Source organism: Oryctolagus cuniculus, chromosome 9, assembly GCF_051225735.1.
Source record: "Oryctolagus cuniculus isolate XC-2025 breed Fujian yellow rabbit chromosome 9, ASM5122573v1, whole genome shotgun sequence".
NCBI lineage: Eukaryota > Metazoa > Chordata > Mammalia > Lagomorpha > Leporidae > Oryctolagus > Oryctolagus cuniculus.
The window spans coordinates 4,321,654-4,342,802 of NC_142875.1; the positions used below are offsets into that span (position 1 = coordinate 4,321,654).

The 21,149-nt window shown below is 48.3% G+C and overlaps 1 protein-coding gene and 1 long non-coding RNA gene across 8 annotated transcripts in view; one reads left to right on the forward strand and one right to left on the reverse strand.

Annotated features, from left to right (window-relative positions):
* Window positions 1–654: 654 nt before the first annotated feature.
* On the reverse strand, window positions 655–17,626 carry ABHD13 (abhydrolase domain containing 13). The gene is made up of 2 exons (XM_051849983.3): window positions 17,418–17,626; window positions 655–5,582 (listed from the first exon to the last, which is right to left on the reverse strand). Exon 2 carries the CDS (start codon window positions 5,560–5,562, stop codon window positions 4,549–4,551), a length of 1,014 nt encoding a protein of 337 aa, XP_051705943.1. The 5' UTR covers window positions 5,563–5,582; window positions 17,418–17,626; the 3' UTR covers window positions 655–4,548.
* A 2,945-nt stretch (window positions 17,627–20,571) lies between these two features.
* Window positions 20,572–21,149, forward strand: part of LOC103349110 (DNA ligase 4) — a 169,892-nt gene continuing 169,314 nt past the window's right edge. For 3 of the 7 annotated variants that reach the window (XR_011378707.2, XR_016212683.1, XR_016212684.1), the window contains exon 1: window positions 20,574–20,704. This is a non-coding gene — a long non-coding RNA (DNA ligase 4). Of the gene's footprint in view, window positions 20,788–21,149 lie in introns of all 7 variants that reach the window. The other 4 variants (XR_011378703.2, XR_016212682.1, XR_011378704.2 and 1 more) reach the window with 4 other exon arrangements.

The following is a 21,149-nucleotide window of genomic DNA, read 5'->3' on the forward strand; positions in this document are numbered from 1 at the left end:
CTTTAAAAATATTAGATACCCAACAACTGCTTCATGCTGGGGTTCAGGTTGATAACCTTTCAGAGTAGAACTTGATTCTTCCTCCCACCAGACCTACCCAGGCAGGGAGAGCCTCCAGCTCCCCATCCCCCCGTGCAAGCGCCCATGTAGGGTGCACCACGCACTTCCCATCATTCAACTGACTCCCACGGTGCTCAAGCAGGAAAGTTTCTTAGGGAAAGCAAGCTACAGACGCTTAAAGGGTGAATGCATATGCAGCCATTTTTAATCCTCTGAAACCATTAATTAAAACTCAAGTGACAGGAAAACAAACCCTAAACATTTCTGGAAAAGGCATTTTATGAAATCTGAGGGCATGATTATGCAGTTAAGATCTGTTCATTCCTACATCAACTAAAGAAATGCTTTGGGCTCAGTCATTCACCAGTACTTCATATGCAGAAAATATTAATATTAAATTAAAAGTATGTGGGACAGTAATACTAATGGATGAGGGCAATATAAGGCCAAATTCTATTACTTTAATACACATCATTATAGAGCAAAATCCACTAATTTCAGTACAAATTCAGAAATTTCATTCAATCATTAAGGAAACTTTAATGTCCTACCACAGAATTTAGATGAAGACAAAATTAAAAAGACTGGATACAGACTATCTTAAGACATTAATCAAACTTTTAATGTATCAATTTATTGCATATGTCAGTACAGAAAAATAGAAAGTATACTTTTAAAAGAAATTGAGTGTAAAAAAACAAATGTAAATGTCTGCTTGCTGTGGTTACCATACAATGTACTATGACATTCAAATCTGAGTTATAAAACTTTATTACTGCTGGAAATCAAATATGGCAAATAACAAAAATAAACTTACATTATGAAACTGGATTACCTTCTTTTATTCTGAATATACTTGACTATGTTGAAGACAACTTGAGTTTCTGTATAGGCTGTACTGACAGAAATTGCTATAAATTATGTTAAACACACACCCGTTATATATGTATATCTGGCACTTTTTGTAAAAAAGTGTCTCATACATATTCCTATTTTAAACTGCATTTTGAAGATACAAAATATAAATGGAGGTATATTTGTTCCATTTGGCAAAAATTTCTTGACTAGTAATAGGATGACTGTATTTAATTCGCCAAACAAATGAATATATTATTTCTGATTAGCTAAGATGATGTGCATATATGGTAATTAGAATAAACAGAAGTGCTTTTCATTTTCTACCTTATCAATTTAAAAAATAGATGTCTGTGCTCTTGTCATTTCCAACTTTACCTGAGTGATACGAAAATACACAAAATTAAGTGGATAATCCACAAAGGTAAGTTATGACTCATTTTTCCTTTCACAGTTCTTTTAAGGAAACAAGCATCGAATGTGACAGGAAAAAGAGAAAGACCAATGGAGCACTGTGGTATCTCACTGGTGACCCGACTCCTGGGACGTCCCTCTTAAAAGCTGACCTCAGCCACGTCTCATTCCTCCCGAACCTCAAGGAGGGAAGAACCTGACAGAAAACGACTCTGGCACTGTGTGAGCTTGCATGGTGCCTTCTGTGAGGCTGGAATGGCCTTCAGTGTGTAACAGGTATTCCCACCAAGCCCATTCTTAAAAGCATCAGACCACACCAATTCTCAACAGTAAGGACCTCAATATCATCAATATTCCAAGACCGTCACCTGTGTAACCACCATTTTCTACAACTCCTCACAGTAAAATAAATTTAAGCATCCCTGTAAAAAAACCGAGTTGCATTTTAATGAAAATATCGACTTTACACTCAAAAATCTACTTGCAGAAACAGAGGGTTGTTACAGTACCAGGGGCCCCAGACACTTCATCAGAAATGCTTTTGTTTTGCATGTTTGCTTTTCACCAATCTCACAACTATTGATTACATTTGAGAACTGCCACACTTCCCTGGTTCAATCCTGCTAATATTCTTTGACCTGTCACAAATGGCTTCTCCCCTTGTTCTGCAGTATTCTTTAAAAACTGATTCTTCCAACCCCAGGTCCCCAAAAATCCCCCTTAAATATTGGACTTTGGATTTTATTCCAAAGGAATCGGTTTGCCATACTTAAGAGCACTCTAGGATTGCCGAATACTGGATATTACACAGGGACTCAGAGTCACTCCTGTATTAATGAGCCAGAAATCAACATACGAGATGGACATGCTTCCATTCCCACCAAGGGCGAGGCCCAAAACGAAGCAGTGACTCATGAAGAAGCCTGGCCACAAGAAAATGATGCCACGGGCTTCAGGGCCCCCGCAGTGACAGTGTGCTCTCCACCCCTCCTATGTAAGTAGACGTCTCCAACCGAAGCCAGGGAAGATGGGTGGACTACAATCCTAGACACAGCCTCTGCCCTTGGCACAAAAGGAAAAAAAAAAAGACAGGTTGTGTAAATCTCAGAGAATGAAGGCAGGGGATGGCACACCACAAGTGCTCCACATCTTTTGAACTGGTGGCTTTAAAAAAAAATGCACATACACAATAGACACTAGTTATCAACCTGTGGTATCAGCGAAAAGCAGCATAAAAGCAGAACACCTATGAAGAAAACTTTACACTTCACCAGTGTAACATTTAAAACTGAAGCTGAGAAATTCCTCCAGGTGTAGGAGACTAAAGGACTACACGAAAACATACGGTTTTCTGTAAACTTTAAAAAAAATGACCCAAGGGCAAGGGTTTCCATGTTAAGTACATGGCTAAACATACTACACTTTGCTGTATAAACCTTTTTCTTAATACGTTACTATTTAGGATAGTCACTCTACATTGCAAAGATCGACACGGTGACAAGTAGCCTTTGACTGCGGTGAATTTATAGATACAAAATACACCTTCCATGATATACACTATTGACTCTTTTTAAAAAGCAAGACGTTCTTTACAGTTCATAATTTATAGAAAACTTTTTTTTTTCCTTAGAAACATACTTGCTATAATTTATTCTTTCTAAATACTGGCACAAAGTGAATGGTAATGCTGTCTGGCAGAAACATGTCCAGCCCCGTTTCTGTGGAAAGTGTTTAAAATTAAAGTCAAGATTAATGATTATTTTTCTGCTCTAGGTGCCTGAGGAAAGCCAATGAACAGCTGAAATATTCAAAACACCATGTTAAAGCTGGCATAGTAATGTACACAGTCAATTACGTCTAACTGTTGAGGACAACCTGGAATAATTATGGACAAAAAGCATGATTATGCCGCATAGCTAATATTTTTGTTCAAATAGATCCTGTAGGTCTCAAGTATCTTTTAGAAATTTTTCTTCTCTTCCATATGTCTAAAAACTACTTCTCACCTACAATTTAACAGTTAAATATGGCAATGGGTTCTGGATCAAAATGTTCTAGAATTCCTGTCATATTCCTACATGTAAAATATTTTAATATAAGTAAATAAATGACCTTCTAAAATTTTCTTTTGATGCAGGAATTCTATCTTACAACCACTGGAACATCAAGCCAAGAACATAGTGTTTTTATTTAACTTTTATTTTTTAAAAGCCCAATAATTGATATCTCACTTTCGGTGGGTTTGAGATATCTTAGGTATTGGAACTTAAGAATCAAATATGAAAATGTTTGTAAAATACTATGTACAGTAAAGAGACCTCCTAACTTAATTCTTTATCAAGTTCTAATCTTCACTATGATTGCTATTAGTGTTTCAGCTGTAGACTTACAAAATGGACAGAAGCTAAAATTCTTGCCACCAAAATTACAAATGTTAAAAAGTTCAAATATGCACACCAAAGCTGCAGTAAAATTCTAGATTTCTATTTCCACATGCCGTGATCCAGACTGTACCTAACAAAAACACGGTACATTTCTATTGGAAAACAGGGTCCCGTTTATTTGTAACAAAAAGCTGGATCTCAGCATTTACCAGAGCAAAATTCAATGGCAACCTGCACACAGGCCTCAATTTCACTTCTTGCCAAAAACAAAATAGAATTTACATAAAAATAGATATAACCCAGGTAACCATATACATTCGTATATGATCAGTGCTATTTACATTAAAAATGTTGCATTGCATAAGTCAAGGAATAAAATACCATCATGCATCTCATTTTAACTTTAAAGGTGAAAAATGCAGTTACAGAATAAGTTTGCTTACCGTGATTGTCCAATATTTACTACAGGATTAACATCCAAAGGTTTCTTGTTTACATATATCTCTCCACAGATAGCCAGTAACCCAAGTATAACACAGATTATATCATTTTAGCAACAAGAAACTTTTGAATCATCTCTATTATAGTGACATAATAAAGATATGGATACATAATGACATTGAAAGTTTTCATGGAAATGTATGAAATAATCCCAGGAATTATAGTTCCAAAAATGTAAAAAAACTATTTGGATCATAACAAAGGAGCACTGAGGTCCTTTCATAGTTTAATGTCACCCTTCAGACAGGTACAGATGTAACGCACTTCTGGAAGGGAACATTCTTCATCATTCTGCACAAATTAAAACACAATGCATTAATCAAAAGGAGACACATTATATAATTGTGACATTAGATGACGTTTTTGCCATTTCTTCAGGAGAATGGCTCTTCATGACTTCTCGGATGAACTGTTCGAGCGCTGTGAAATAGCCTTGGCACTGCCACGTGTCGTTATGCGTTCCCTCTGGAAAAATGGCCAGTCTCTTAGTCCGCGATGGCGAGAGTTCATACAGTTGCTTCATCATTACTGGTGGGATTAGCTGGTCAGAGAGTCCAGAGATGAAAAGGGAAGGCATTCTGCACTGAGAGATTTTTCTGTAGGACAAAAATTTGTTCTTATAGCACCATAAAGGAAGGTAGCGCATGGGGAAGAAGGAAAATAAAGTGCTGGCCATGTGCGGTATGCTCAAAAATGTGTTCTCCACCATGATGGCTGAAATCCTATGTGAGTTTTCAGAAGCCAGATGAATAGCCACCGCTCCACCCAAGGAACGGCCAAAAAGAAGGATTTTTGTCTTATCGAGGTCAGGCCGCGTCATCACATAGTCCAGCACAGCTTCAGAATCTAAGTAGAGTCCTTCCTCACTTGCTTCTCCTTCACTTTTTCCATAGCCTCGATAATCAACAAGCAAAAGATTAACTTTGAGGTTAACCAACATGAGCAACGCATTTGGTAACCTGTGGCCTATGTTGCCTGCATTCCCATGAAAATAAATTATCGTTGGGGAGTAGGGTGAGCTGTCTCCAGTGTACCTTATCAAAATAAGATTCAGACGTACTCCATCTTTGGTTCTGATGAAAATGTTTTCATGTGGAATTCCAGTGGGCATGGGGACATAAAGGCGTGACGAGGAAGGCTGTTCTGGAAAATACAGCAAGACATCCTGGAACTTATACAGAATACCTGCTATTGATATGAATATCAACAACAGTAAGACAATGCCTCCATACAGATGGAAAGTCACTATCAACGGTAAAAGAGAAATACGGCAGAGAGCCCAAGACCACGAAGCCAAGGCTATCAGCCATCTTTCCACAAAGTTCCACAGCATCCAGGACTTTTCCATTGTAGCTCTTTGAAAGTACCCTAGAGGGAGAAAGAGAGGAAGAGAAGATCAGCGATCTTTTATTTTAAAAGATCCATGATATAAAAAACCTAGTGTCTTTGGGTCCTACGTAAATCTATGCACAAAACTGGTACCAGAATCCTCTTGTACCTTCTGCTCTTAACCGTCTCCAGTCCATAGTACCCATCCATTGCCACACTTGGGACATGTAAATATTAATAAAATGCATCCACTTAAAGAAACAGTCCTTAATGACTGCCAGATACCTTCAATCATCCGTTCTCACGGATCTGAGAGAAAAACAAAGTCATGCCATGTTCCCCATTCTTTATATGACGAAACAGAGGCTCGTGTAAGACATGAATAAAAACATCTCCTGCTCAACCCGAGAGCATTCACAGATGAACTTACTGTATTTAAATTAACCATTAGACTCTACTATCATAGTTTTACATGCACATGATTAAAAATGTTTACATGATATGCAACACTGTGTAATTCTTACTGAAGTCTCACACCAGAGGGTCAACACTGACCACGCCGATGCAGGGCAACCCACACACGGGGGAAGTGGCAAACAAATGTACAGGTCACCTTTGAGACCAAGAAATGAATGAAGCAAAATTATTTACAGGGGAAAAAAAATTTAAAGATTACTAAAAAATAGAATGGGATTCAAAAATAAAGATAACAAAGAAAAGAAACTACCAGAAGATAATTTTGTTATCAAATCTAAAATTTTACCTGCACTCTGTGGCATAGCTGGCAAAGCTGCTGCCTGCAAAGCCGGCATCTCCTGTGGGCACCAGTACAAGTCCCGGCTACTCCACTTGACCCAGCTTCCTACGGCTGGCCTGGGAAAGGCAGCAGAGGATGGCTGAAATGCTTGGGCACTGCCTCCTACATGGGAGACCAAGATGAAGCTCCTGGCTTTGGCCTGGCTCAGCCCTGGCCACTGTGGCCATCTGGGGAGTGACCAGCAGACAGAGAATCTGTTTCTCCCCCTCTTGCTCTAATTCTTTCAAATAAATAAATAAATTCTTAAAAACCTTTATGTGTTGTATTAACACAGCAAAACATCTAAGATATTATTAATCTGGTTATATTTACTTACCAAATTTTAAAAAATGCAAAATTCCCTTTTATTCACTAACAAAACTACTATTAACAAGATATTCTTCATTTTAATAATTATTAGTAATTGATTCTTGAACATTTTGCTGTGTGCCATTAGCTGATAAAATGTGCCCTTTTTCTATGTACTAAACTAGAAGTGCACACTGAAAAGAAAATATAAAATCAGACTAAAGGAGTTGGATGACTTAATAAATTTGATTTTTCACTATTATTTCACTGAATGAAGACGTTCACATTTTAGCTCTTATTGGAAAGAATCTTTCCAAGCATAAACCAGCAGCATCTTGTCTGGCTTCCCAGAAACCAACACTGCCACCCAGTTGTAGCAAGTTTTACTACACTGAGCCCTAGCTGCAATCCAGAAAAAACAATCCGGGAGGCAAAAAAAAATCCTGGAACAGCTGAACACTGCAGGCATTAAACCTGGCTAAAAGTCCAATCAGACTAAGAAGAATTACAACAGAGCACCCGAATAAAACATCTATTATACAGAATCGCTTTTTAATCTATTATAATTATTTGTCAGCAGCTTAATTAGACAGGGCCAATTTACACTTCTTCATGTTTTGACAAATCTCTACCACAACTGGTTAAAATTCTCATCTAATACTTACTTAGTCTTGTTTTTTAAGCACAAGTGATATCTGAAAGATTTTCATTTGTGCCCATAAGTTGTATTGGCAGATCTGAAACCATACTGGCATTAATTTTATGTATCAAAAGAATTTTAACATTTGTGTAATGATTAGGATTAACAAGGTTTGAAATCCTACATATGCATTAAAAAGCTACAATATTTGGTAAATAAGATTTTCTTTGGCCAAAAAAAGTCAATATTTACTGTTTTTTTCAGTCAAGTCCTGTTATGACAGAGGTATTAGAAGTGTGCAATTCACACATGATTTAGTGACTTAGCAGGAAAAAGCATACTTAAGGTGCATCATCCTTAAAGGCTTTCCTGTATCATATACTTGCTGATAACTCTATTTATCACCTGCTTCCAGTGGGAAAGTCCTTTTCAGATTAAGAATTTTTAAAATGTCTCCATGTAAGTCTGGGAAGCAATATCAAGTAAAATGAACAATAAACACAGACATGTGAATATGTTAATTTCCTTTGCTTTTGTGACTAGCATAGAATTCTGGCTGTGCTGCTACTTTCTTAACCCTGTTCTGCTAAAATTAATACAAAAATCAGATTTCAGAAAATACATATTCAAAAATCTGTAAGTTTGATGAGAACAAAGCAAAGCATACCAGTAATTAGATCACTGGTGTAAACTGACTCAGTTTTCAAATCAAAGTCCTCATTACAAAAAGTATTAGAATACCCAAACAACAACGCTCCCAACAGATGGATAAAGCAGATTCTGAAATGCAAACCTTATATTTACATTTGTTTGGCTTAAATCCACTTAAAAGATTTCAACTACAGAACTTTGAAAAGGTATTTTTTAAAAGTAGCATCTAGTTTTCTGATTTCACCAGTAAAACATTTATTTTTAAGGTTTCTTTTTTATTTGCTTTAAACACAGAGACCGAGGTCTTTAATCTGCTGGTTTACTCTCCAAATGCCCATGGTAGCAGGAGCTGGCGCAGGCTGCAGTCAGGAGAAGGAACTCCATCCAGGTCTCCCATGCCAATGGCTGCAGCTCAAGTACTCACGCCCTCAGCTGCTGCCTCCCAGGGCAGGCACTAGCAGGAAGCTGGGATGGTGTGTGTGTGTAGGGGGCCTCCATCCCTAGCACCTGATGCAGGCATCCTAAGAAATGGCTTAACCTGCTGCACCACAATAGCCAGACCCAATACTGAACTTAAATCTGTAATGTCAAAAACCGATTTTGTGAGGCAGCCCTGGCTAAGGATAGTAGGTAAAATATACTGAAGACTAAAACATCCTTTAAATGAATAATCTAATAAGGTGTCCAATTATTATTCCAAGAAAATAGACACGTATCCTAAAAAACTGAGCATATTTCTTTAAGACTGGATGTCAGAAAAACTGGCATATCTGTTTGGATCTATCATTGGTCAGGAATAATACAATAAACTTCCCGTTTTCCACAAACATCCCTGCAGTCACTTTGACTAAATCACTGAGAAACAATTTTACAAATAGATTGTTAGCACTACAGCAGGCGGAATGGAAGTCAATTCACGTTGAATCATGTCAAGTGAGAGTTTCTGTCAAGCACAGGTTAATGAACGCAGTTCTTGGCTGTGTGGCCCGAGTCTTCTCTTTTAACACGTTCTAGCGTCCTGGCGGTTTACCAGACTTCACTCACGGACTGCCAGGCTTCTTCTACTTATCCAACCTGCCAGTCATCTCTACTCCCTGATCAGTGCATTCCAGCTCAAATGACCAGAGAAAAGTGGACTTAATACCAGGAAGGATTTTTCATTCACTCAGTATGCTTCGGCTCTCAGCAAAGCAGAATGAGTGGGCGTCCTCTGCTTAGACTGAAACACTTCACACGGCCAAGAAGTTCTGTGGTCAGTGAGGAGCCGCAATGACCCCAGCGGCACCTGGAGGGAGTCTTCTATTTACTTCCTCAGCTACCTCTTGACTAAGAAGGTTAACAAGAGCTTCCTCCCTTCCCATATAAAAATGACCTCCATTTAACCTTGCAGCGCTGTTTCCCTGGAGACCTGGAATGGGCGAGCTCAGCTGTGTTTCTGAGACCCAGCGGTGGTGGCGGAAAGGGCCGGCTGGGGAAGCAGCTTGCTCTTCGCTGGGCCATGAGCGCCAGCCCACATACTGCTGCAAGGGGTTGTCTCCTGGGGGGCATGAAGCAGCCACGCCAGCGTGCTGCCCACTCCCACCCACCTGAGTTGTCACCTGTGGACCACGCACTTGATGCTGACATGGTGTCTTTTCTATTCCTTGTCTTTCAACAACGCTCAGAGAGGCCACAGCCTTTAGTAAGTCTCTGCAACACCATTATTATATTTTTCACCCTAGGTCTACATCTTGAACGATTAGCTGACTTTCATTTCTCAATGCTGCCTTTGTGTGTGATCAGACTTGACGCACATGTCAAATATCTCTAAAACCCACTAATCGGTGGCTTTAATCACCTCCAACAACTCATTAACCACTTAACACCTGAGGCTGTGAGGAGCAAGCTCTCAGAATGAGGCCTCACAAAAAGTAAAACTCAGCACCACTGCACCCAAGGACTTTCCTCAGCCCACACCATGACAACACACCCCCAAAGTGGCCGTCACTGCAGACGCCTCCTCCGGCTTCCAGGATACTCAAATTCCTGCTGCTTTCTAAGCCAGTCCCCTACATACAGGCATCTGGGAGGGTCCTGTCCACCATCTCTTGGGTTACTAAGTTCATTCCATCTGTGATTTCATTCCTTCTCCTGGCCACAACTACCACACCTGGGTATGAATTAGTCCCCATCTACAGGCGCACTGTTCTACAATCTCAATTTACTTGTCACTTCACTGACATCCCAAACTTACCCAAACGTTATCTTCCTTCCCATCCAAGCTTTTCCAAGGTTTTTGTTAGTTATGAGCAAGAAAGTATGTTGTATAAACAAACACATTCCTACAAAAACAGGCTTGATTGTGACGCTCGATATGCAATGTGTAGACTAAAATGCAGTTATTTTACAGTATGCAATATAGCCACTAATTAATTATGCAACAGTTATCCAAAAATAGGTGTATTATAATATGTACCGGCTTTGTATCTGAATGAAAAAGATCAGCTTTAGAAATAATTTGTGCTTTCAAAATGCAGTGATTTGATACAAAAGTGACGCCTCTAAGTTCTCACGGAACGATACCCTGAAGCATACGTCATCTCTATTACAATATAAAGAAGATACAGACAAGAACTCTGGTCCTGTGATACAAACAACAGATCCGATGCTGCTATTTGAGAATGGGCCGGCCCTCATTACCTCAGCCACTCCTAGGGCTCCTTATACTCCTTGTCTTTAGATTCATGTCCGCATGGGTGAACAATGACCAATTTAAGAACGAGAACACAAACAACTTAGAGCTGTAAGCTGTCAGACTATGGTGTTGGCCGGCTGTGTGAGCAACAGTGAGTGAATGAGTAAGTCGGCGAGGGACGCCAGTCATATGAAGTCTACCTAAATGAGAGCTCCCCTCACACATCGTGGTGGGGGATCACAAACGGTGCTGGTTTTAAGAAAATTGGATAATTATTTCATAGACTAATGTTTAAAAAAGAAACAGAGAGGCAAGGAATTATGCCAACCCCTCCTGACAGGGGTCTTCTCAGTACCACTGCCCAGAGGGGCTGTCAAACCCAGAGTGGACCTCCGAGGCCCTCCCAAGGCCGGGCCTCCCAGCCTCCTCGCAGAGGGATGTTCATCAGACCCAGTGCAGGCCGCTGCGCTGTTTAAGGACTAAACACAGACACAAGGAACGTGTGCAGACACCTGCTATGTGGAGCAGTGCTCAGGCACTGCAGGCTACCTAAAAAAAAAGTGCTACAGTTCCTGCTCCACAAGACTCATGGTACGATCAGTAACCCTGAGCAAATCCCAGCTACTCAGCAGACAGACGCGAACATGTACAACCATATACCTAACGTTGAAGTTCATTTACTTATGGAGAAGACAAGGAAAACCAAAGATCACAACTGTTCTTCAATATAAGGGGTCTTCAAAAAGTTCAGAAATGTACATTTCCTTTTGATTTCATTTTCCGCCGACTTTTGGAGGCACGCTTACGTAGCAAGGGAAATCAAAAGCTGAACTATGGATCCTTCACCACATCATTCCTGTAAACTCCGGATTTCACCAGGCCTGATCACTTGTGAGAACTGGCATCCTCTACACACTTCTGAAAACAAGACAAAACCTCTCTCGGACGTAAAGAAGCTCTCCCACTTTCTATCAGACACCCACCTGTACCACTTGTTTTTAGACATTCAGCACAATTCTTCCCAGGAAATGGACGCATTCAAGCTAGTCTAACTAATACTTGGTTGGGCAGCATGGAGGAAATTCAGTCATGAAGCTGGATCCATGATTAAATCTGAGGTCTTTCTAACGCCAATCATTCCCCAAAAGTGGACGCAGACTCCTGGAAGTCCCCACGGCCCTTTCAGGGAGTCCACGACGGCAGTGTCATGATACTGAGGCATTGCTTACCTCTCACTGCTTGATATTCCCCATGACGACGCGCAAGCAATAATGGGTAAAGCCACGGGTCTCTGAATGGGAGTCACTGCAGTGGCGGTAAAGCGTCACAGTCACTGTTTATCACTCTTTATGCTCATGAGATGACAACGGCAAAGGCGGAAAAGCAGATCCAGTTTACTTAAATAATCAGGGAAGCAGCAGTAAAAATTATTCATTGTATCTCAACTGCACATACAAGTGTGTGGCTATATGGGAAATACAGAAACCACACAGGCTGTACACTGAACAAAATACATCTGAACTGTGAGCTAAATTAGCTGCTTTTTTCAGGTGACATTTGTTTTTTGATGATTTTTTTTTATTTTACTTGAAAGGCAGTTACACACAGAGACAGAGAGATACAGAGATCTTTCATCTGCTGGTTCGTGCCCCAAGATGCCATGAAGGCTGGGGCTGGACCAGGCTGAAGCCAGGAGCTTCATCCAGTTCTCCCACGTGGGTGTAGGGGCCTGAGGAATTGGGCCATCTTCTACTGCTTTCCCAGGCCATAGCAGAGAGCTGGATCAGAAGAGGAGCAGCAGGGACTCAAACCTGGCCCACAAAAGATGTCTGCATGGCAGATGGTGTTGCACACTGCAGCTTAACCTGCTAAGCCACAGGCCAGCCCAACGGTAGCATTTTAATTCTTTTTTAATTTTTATTCATTTTTTGACAGGCAGAGTGGACAGTGAGAGAGAGAGAGACAGAGAGAAAGGTCTTCCTTTGCCATTGGTTCACCCTCCAATGGCCGCCGCGGCCAGTGTGCTGCGGCCAGAGCACCGCGCTGATCCGATGGCAGGAGCCAGGTACTTCTCCTGGTCTCCCATGGGGTGCAGGGCCCAAGCACCTGGGCCATCCTCCACTGCACTCCCTGGCCACAGCAGAAAGCTGGCCTGGAAGAGGGGCAACCAGGACAGAATCCGGCGCCCCGACCAGGACTAGAACCCGGTGTGCCGGCGCCACAAGGTGGAGGATTAGCCTAGTGAGCCAATGCACCGGCCAGCATTTTAATTTAAAAAGACAATTGATCTAGTATGATTATTCAGATTCAGGTGTTGGGGAAACACTTTCTTGAAAATGAATGATGTTGCCAATAGCTCCCCAACACTTCTGAGATTTTTTTTTCTAACGGCACTGTAGGGGTTGGGGGCATGATGCTAACAAACCTGAGTTTCTACTACTTTATATTCTATTTCACCATGCGGAAAATCTGTATAACACATCAAACCAGTATTTACCAAGTAACTCTGTAAACCGAATGACAAGAGTGATGTCACAACAGTCAGTGGGACACGGGCAGGTTGTTCACGGTAAGACAAACCAGTGAATTTCAACAGAGTCGAGAACTTTGATTCGGGTTTCAGGTGCCCTGCTGTTGCAGTACCAAAGAATATTCTCATTTCTGAGATTAAAATACCCCTTCACTTACAAGTGTAGGTTTGTGTGAGCCTGATTTTCATGTATTTCACCTACAAGATCCTGAATGCAGAAACACACGTCTTCTATTAAGCAGACATTACAATTACTTACAAAATACAGAGCAACTCCACACTCCTGTTTTTTGCAATTACAGTTGTTTCGCACAGAGTACTGTCTACATATATAGGTAAAGGATTCATACTGCTATTTTTAAATGAATTAATGTATGAACTATGGTATTAACTAACACAACAAATATCTACATGATCCAAATACACAGGACCTTTGTTTCTCTTCTTTTTTTTTAATATAAAGAGGTCTTCGGACCAGAGTTCAGAACCGCCGTTCTGCACTAAGTGTATGTAACTTCACTGCCTCTGCCCCAGAGACTTGCATCTTCCAAAGGAAGAGGGATGCCGGGCAGGTGTGTGGTGCAGCAGCAAAGGCACCGCTGGGGACGTCCACCTCCTGCGGGGGAGTCCCGGGTTCCACTCCCAGTTCTACTTTCAGCTTCTGGCTCGGGGTGCATCCTGGGAGGCAGCAAACCATCGTTCAAGTACTCGGGCCCCTGCATTCCACAGGGGAGACCAGGATGGAGTCCCTGGCTCCTGGCTTCAGCCTGGCCCAGTCTCAGCTGTGGCAAACATCTGGAGAGTGAACCAGCAGATGGAAAATCTCTTTCAAATTATTTTTTTAAAGGAACACTGTTAATATATTTCTTTCAATCATCTTAAATGTTCTTTACTCAGTAGCATTTTATCTGTAAATTAAAAATGATTACTCAATGGAACTGTCCCATGAAATTATTTTTCATTACAAAACTCTATACTATGTTTATTAATTCTGCCAACAGCAAAAGCGTGATGTAAACTACAGAAGACGTTTTACCTACATGTAGATTAAATATTAACTCCCCAAAAACAATCTGGCTAAAAACTAACTATAAATATGATACACAGGACGCAAGTGGTGAGTGCACTGGTATTTTTACAGATTTGAAGTTCTCCTTAAGTTGGTGAGTTTAGGAGCAGCTTGTTTAAGAACAGTAACTGCTCACACAGCAGGAAAACACACCCGCAGGACAACAGGCAGGTTCCGCCGAGGACTGCAAAGCACGGGAGGCAAGCCCACGAGTGACGGACATCCACAGCCCCGCGAGGAGCTGAGACACCGCACACTCCAAGTGAGAGCCTCAAAGGCAGCACTCCTTCACCTCTCCCTGTCTCTGCTAAGCACTGGGCGGGGAAGCCAGCACCCAAGCTGCGCAGCTGAAACCGAAACACAGACAGCTGCTCTCGGTGTGCTGGAGACACCACAGAATGAATTCTCTATTTCCCTAATGGCTGCCCACATGCCATCAATAATGAAAAAGTGTGTATTAACAGTCCCATGGGACGCATGAGCAGTAACTGCCTATAGAACGCTGGACAGTAATTGAATAGATTGGAGAGCATTTAAACCGGGATTTACATCTGCAGGAGCGGTTCCCTCAAAAATGACACCAGGCAGCAACTTAGCATTTTTGTGCTTTCTTTGTTCCTGAAGCATGAGAGACTTGGCAAACGCACTCAACTTTTGGAGGACTGAGATGGCAGATTATTGTCACTGCAGAAGCCAATCACAATTTGTGCTGAGATTATAAATATACGTAAGCTAAAAAACGGGGGGGGACCCCACACGCCTAAAACCGAAGAGCGATGTTGGAAGTTCGATAACGAAACTCAGTTTTCCAACTTTCTGAACGGGTGATGCTCTAGAATTTACCTACAAACTAGGTGGGTGAACCTCGAATTCAACGTCTTACATCAAACCAATGCACAAGTAGTCAGATTCTCGGGCTAGCTCAGGTCTCGAGCTGAGACACTTCACCTGGGAGGGATTTCAGCAGCGAGCACCGTGGTGAGAGTTGAAAGCTTCCTGCAATAGCTACGGAAGACGCAACACTGCATCCGTGAGGGGCACAATCTTACTTAGAAGAACTGGAGCCATTTTGAGGTCCACTCAGAGGGGTACTGCACTTTTACTTTCCACGGTCTCAGATCTTCCTGGGGCAACTGAACAAAGATTTTAGGTTCTCTGAGCAGTAACGCAACCGGTTCTTAATGAACAAAGCAGAGAAACAGAGGATTCCTCTGAGGTAAGCAGCGGCAGAGCAGAGAGGACAGGAAAAACCTTAGGGCCTACCGTCTTCTGTACCTCCGGTGGGCCACTCTGTCGGCCCAGACCCACTTAGTAACCTCCTAGGTGGCACAGCAGCGGCTACGTGCCTAAGAGCCCAGTCCCCAGGGCTACCTGCAGCACACCTGCTCCCGAGCTTTCAGCATTCCACGCGGGCTATTAGAGGGAGCCCAGGCAGAAGCCTACAGCGTTTGGGGCGTGGTCTGTTAATAGCTAGGTAGCTTTGACCAACTCTCTCAGACTCTCTAAATACATATTTTCCTCGCATGCAAGATGAATTTGAAACACTTAATTGAAATCTGCCGAGATCAAACGTAAAAACGCAAGCTACCCCTGTGAGACAGAAATCAGGTTCTGTATTACCTGCTACAGCAGGGTAAGCAAGCAAAGGCAAGCGCACCCAGAAAGCCTGCTAGGTTTGCAGTAAACAGTGCGCAGGCCTCCCTGGGGGCTGCCCAGAGCCTGTGTACACTCTGGAAGTGAATAGGGCAAGGCCTCAACATCCCCAAAGCCGACCTGCCACGGGCTTTCCCCGGACCCCGCTCCTCGCTGGTGTCCATCAACCACCCCGTATGCTGTAGTCCCTGCACAGGCGCATGGTGGCACCTGCCACGGGCTTTCCCCGGACCCCGCTCCTCGCTGGTGTCCATCAACCACCCCGTACGCTGTAGTCCCTGCACAGGTGCATGGTGGCACCTGCCGCAGGCTTTCTCCGGACCCCCGCTCGCTGGTGTCCATCAACCACCCCGTGCACAGGCGCATGGTGGCACCTGCTGCAGGCTTTCCCCGGACCCCCGCTCGCTGGTGTCCATCAACCACCCCGCGCACAGGCGCATGGTGGCACCTGCTGCAGGCTTTCCCCGGACCCCCGCTCGCTGGTGTCCATCAACCACCCCGCGCACAGGCGCATGGTGGCACCTGCCGCAGGCTTTCCCCGGACCCCCGCTCCTCGCTGGTGTCCATCAACCACCCCGTGCACAGGCGCATGGTGGCACCTGCCACGGGCTTTCCCCGGACCCCCGCTCCTCGCTGGTGTCCATCAACCACCCCGTGCACAGGCGCATGGTGGCACCTGCGGCAGGCTTTCCCCGGACCCCCGCTCCTCGCTGGTGTCCATCAACCACCCCGTGCACAGGCGCATGGTGGCACCTGCGGCAGGCTTTCCCCGGACCCCCGCTCGCTGGTGTCCATCAACCACCCCGTGCACAGGCGCATGTTGGCACGCACTGTGGCGGAGGAACTGCCCCGCTCACCGGGGCTGAGGCCTGTCCAGCTCCCGAGCGGCGCCTGCACCACGGTGGGCTTCTCCTCACCCCCAGTGAGCGCGGCAGTTATGACATCACACTGGTGGAATAAGACCGCGCTGAACTTCCCAGTCGAAGCTCTCATCCCAGCAGACCCGCAGAGGGGCACTGAGGCATGCTCAACTGAGAACCCAGCATCCGAATCCAAAGTCCACGCACTCCCGCCTCTCCCGCCCGGGGCCTCGACGCGACGCCCAGTCCACAGCGGCAGGTGCAAAACGACCCGTTTATTTCCAGCGACGGTACCCGGCCAGGGACACTGAAAACGCATTTTGCACCACACGAACGATAGGAAAAAGGAAAACCAACCCAAACCACTCCACCGGACGGCTTTGCCGAACACCCCAGAACTTCCTGGCACGCTGTCCGCGGGTCCGGAGCTGTCACCCGCACGCAGAGCCCGCGGTTCTGCACCCCACCGCCCTCGCACCGGCTCTCCCGCGTGACTTTTCCACCCCTGCGTGGCAGGGCGGGTCCGGGGAGCGGTCGCGGGTGCAACGCCGCCGGCGCCTGCCCTGCGTGCCGAGCGCTCCGGGGCCCGGCCCCGCAAGGACGCCCCGCGAGCCGCGCTGCGGGCACGGGGAGCCCCCCGGGCGCCGCGGGCCAGCACCCCGCCCCCGCGCGACCCCCGGGGCCGCACTCACTCAGGCTCGCGGGCAGGCCGCGCCGTGGGCCGCGCGCACGAAGGCGGGCGCCGCGCAGCAGCGAGCCCCCGCGCCGCTGCCGGCGCTCCTCATCGTCCTCCCGCCGCCGCAGGGCCGTCGCCGCGGGCCAGCGCCGCGCTCCGGCCGCTCCGCTTCCGGCCCGCGCCCCGGCGTCGCCGGCGCCCACGTAACCGCTCTCCGTCCTCGGCGCCGCGCGGAGCCGGCCCGCCCTCCCGAGCGTGCGCAGAAGCCGGGCCGGAGCCCCGCGACGGTGGCCCGGACGGGCAGGCGCGCGGCGCGGCGCGGCGGAGGGCGCTCGAGCGGCCGCTGCTGTCCCGCCTCGCCGTCCGCGCAGGGCTGTGCGCGGCCTCGCCGGGCGCTGTCTTCTGTGTCAGGGTGACCAGAGCTGGACGGAGCCCCGGGACGTTGGCGCGGCCTCGCCCCGCGCTGCACCTGTGTCAGGGTGACCAGAGCCGCAGGGATGACCAGAGCCAGAGGGAGCCCCGGGACTGTCAGGGGTGTCCAGAGCGGAGGGAGCCCCGGGACTGTCAGGGGTGTCCAGAGCGGAGGGAGCCCCGGGACTGTCAGGGGTGACCAGAGCCGCAGGGGTGACCAGAGCCGGAGGGAGCCCCGGGACTGTCAGGGGTGTCCAGAGCGGAGGGAGCCCCGGGACTGTCAGGGGTGTCCAGAGCGGAGGGAGCCCCGGGACTGTCAGGGGTGACCAGAGCCGCAGGGGTGACCAGAGCCGGAGGGAGCCCCGGGACTGTCAGGGTGACCAGAGCCGCAGGGATGACCAGAGCCGGAGGGAGCCCCGGGACCTTGGCGCGGCCTCCCCGGGCGCTGTCCCTGTGTCAGGGTGACCAGAGCCGGACGGAGCCCCAGGACTGTCGGGGGTGACTGGAGCCGCAGGGAGCCCCGGGATTGTCGGGGGTGACCGAGCCGCAGGGAGCCCCGGGACTGTCAGGGGTGACCGGAGCCGCAGAGAGCCCCGGGACTGTCGGGGGTGACTGGAGCCGCAGGGAGCCCCGGGACTGTCGGGGGTGACCGAGCCGCAGGGGTGACCGGAGCCGCAGGGAGCCCCGGGAACTTGGCGCGGCCTCCCCGGGCGCTGTACCTGTGTCAGGGTGACCAGAGCCGGACGGAGCCCCGGGACTGTCAGGGTGACCAAGCCGCAGGGAGCCCCGGGACTGTCGGGGGTGACTGGAGCCGCAGGGAGCCCCGGGACTGTCAGGGGTGACTGGAGCCGCAGGGAGCCCCGGGACTGTCGGGGGTGACCGGAGCCGCAGGGAGCCCCGGGACTGTCGGGGTGACCGGAGCCGGAGGGAGCCCCGGGACTGTCAGGGGTGACCGGAGCCGCAGGGAGCCCCGGGACTGTCGGGGGTGACCGAGCCGCAGGGAGCCCCGGGACTGTCGGGGGTGACCGGAGCCGCAGGGAGCCCCGGGACTGTCGGGGGTGACCGGAGCCGCAGGGAGCCCCGGGACTGTCGGGGGTGACCGGAGCCGGAGGGAGCCCCGGGACTGTCGGGGGTGACCGGAGCCGCAGGGAGCCCCGGGACTGTCGGGGGTGACCGGAGCCGCAGGGAGCCCCAGGACTGTCAGGGGTGACTGGAGCCGCAGGGAGCCCCGGGACTGTCGGGGGTGACCGAGCCACAGGGAGCCCCGGGACTGTCGGGGGTGACCGGAGCCGCAGGGAGCCCCAGGACCTTGGCGCGGCCTTGCAGGTGCGCCCAGGGGTCCCTGAGCGTCCGCGTCAGGCCCGCCGGGCGCTCGCGGGTATCCACCAGGAGTGTATAGTTGGGCCTGGGGCGGACCAGGGACGCCGGCCCGTCTCAGAGCGCTCTGCCTTCCCGCCCTCTGCTTTGCTAGCCAGGCTGGGCGCCTGTCGGCACAGCTCTTCAGAAACAGAGGACATTAGGCACTTTCCCCCGCTCCGCTTCGTTTTTAAGCATATTTGTCTTGCTACAGCTGAGAGCCGGGATCGTGGCTCCGTGTCCGGCTGTTGGGTGTCTAATAAACCCCGGAACTAGGGACCTCCTCCAGCAGCGGCCGGGGGCGCTTAGCGCTTTTGCTTTGCACCACGCAGCCGGAATTGCTCGATACAGTGGAGCCTGGACTCAGCCTGCGTTTTGCCTGGTTTCGTCATTGGGGTTCCTCTCCTATCGCGGATACAAAGCTTAGTAGATGTTGAATGGGGTGCAAACACAGACAGGTCCCGTCTCTCGAGGTGGGCCAGTGAGGGCGCCTAGAACCTGCTGGCGCTTCTCCGGAGTGCACTGATCATTGAGCGGAATAGCAATTATGGGAATAATTTGCAAATCATACCAGGTGACTATTATAAGTGATTCAGAGAAAATGACGTTGAATGATTCTCAGTCACCCAGAAGATAACTGATAAAGCCATTGAGTGTTGTTGGGCGACAGGGGCCTTAGGTCCGAGCTCCATTAGACTCTCACTGTACCACAGCGACCTCACAGGCGTCGGTGCGGGGGTTTCTAGGGTAGACACCTGTAATAAAATGAACAGCTCCAAACTGCTTTGTCAGAATCTACCGCAGCGAATTTCACTTTCATTCTGAAGCAAGAATATATTATACTAAAAGGCGGTTCTCATACAAATTATTTCCTCCGTGCTTTATATGCTATTTCTCAAGCTTCCAGACAAGACCACGGCAGAGCTTCCGTGGATATCAATAGCCACCGGGGCCTGGGACTGGGTTTGTTTTCACCTCGCCATCCCGAGTGTCTACCACAACTACTCTTACCGTACGAGACACGCACTACAGGCGTACCCAACAACTGAGTCGTTGAACAGTCATGCAATCTTGATTCCTGTGTTGTGTGTTACGGTGAACTGTGTGTTATTTCCCTAATAAGAGGACAGACCGCAGTTGCCAACATGAAAAGCACACAGCCCTACCTCATTTGCAAAAGCCTAATGAAGCTACACTTTTTGCAAGCACCCAGCGCAAAGGTCCAAGGACAGCACGAACTCGGGGAGGCTGACGCTCGCTCAGGCCTCACACAGTCCCAGCTTTCAAACGCCCCACGACATCCACCGACGTGCGGTTCCACCGCTTGCACGATGCACCTGCTCGCCGAGGTTAACCCGGGCTGGTTGCACCTCCAGCCACAGCCGAACGCCACCGCGCCTGCGCACGCCGCCCCCTGACGTCACGGCCGGCGAGCGCTCGGCTCGCGAGTGCGCCTGCGCGGCGACCAGCTGGCGGAACCGGCTTCGCGGAGCCCCGGCTTCCGGCATGGCGGCCGCGCCCCCGGCCTGACGTCAGGTGCGAGTCTGTGGGGAGAGTCTGTGGGGGCCGCGGTGCGGGGTGGGTCCGGGGGCTGCGAGCACAGCGAGCCGCGGCGCCCGGTGAGCAGGCGGAGGCCGGACGCAGGGGGCGGGGGCCTGAGGGGCCGTCTCCTCCCTGGGTCGTCTTTCTCGATCCTGCTGTGCCTCCCGGCTTTCCCGGGGCGGAGGGCCGGGTCCGCGCCCGGGGGAGGCCCTCAGCGGAGGCCGCCCTCCAGGCCCGCGTGTCCCCTCTGAGGCCCGCTGTGCGGGAGACCGTGCGGTTCCGCCGGGGCCGTGTGCTGCGGACTCGGAGGGCGCTGCCGGGTCTCTCTGGGGTCCGCGTGTCCCCTCTGAGGCCCGCTGTGCGGAGTCCGTGCGGTTCCGCCGGGGCCGTGTGCTGCGGGGACCGGAGCGCGCTGCCGGGTCTCTCGGGTCCGCGTTCC

Coding starts and splice junctions, on each gene's coding strand:
- ABHD13 (XM_051849983.3), bottom strand. CDS start 5,562: ATGGAAAAGTCCTGGATGCTGTGGAACTTTGTGGAAAGATGGCTGATA.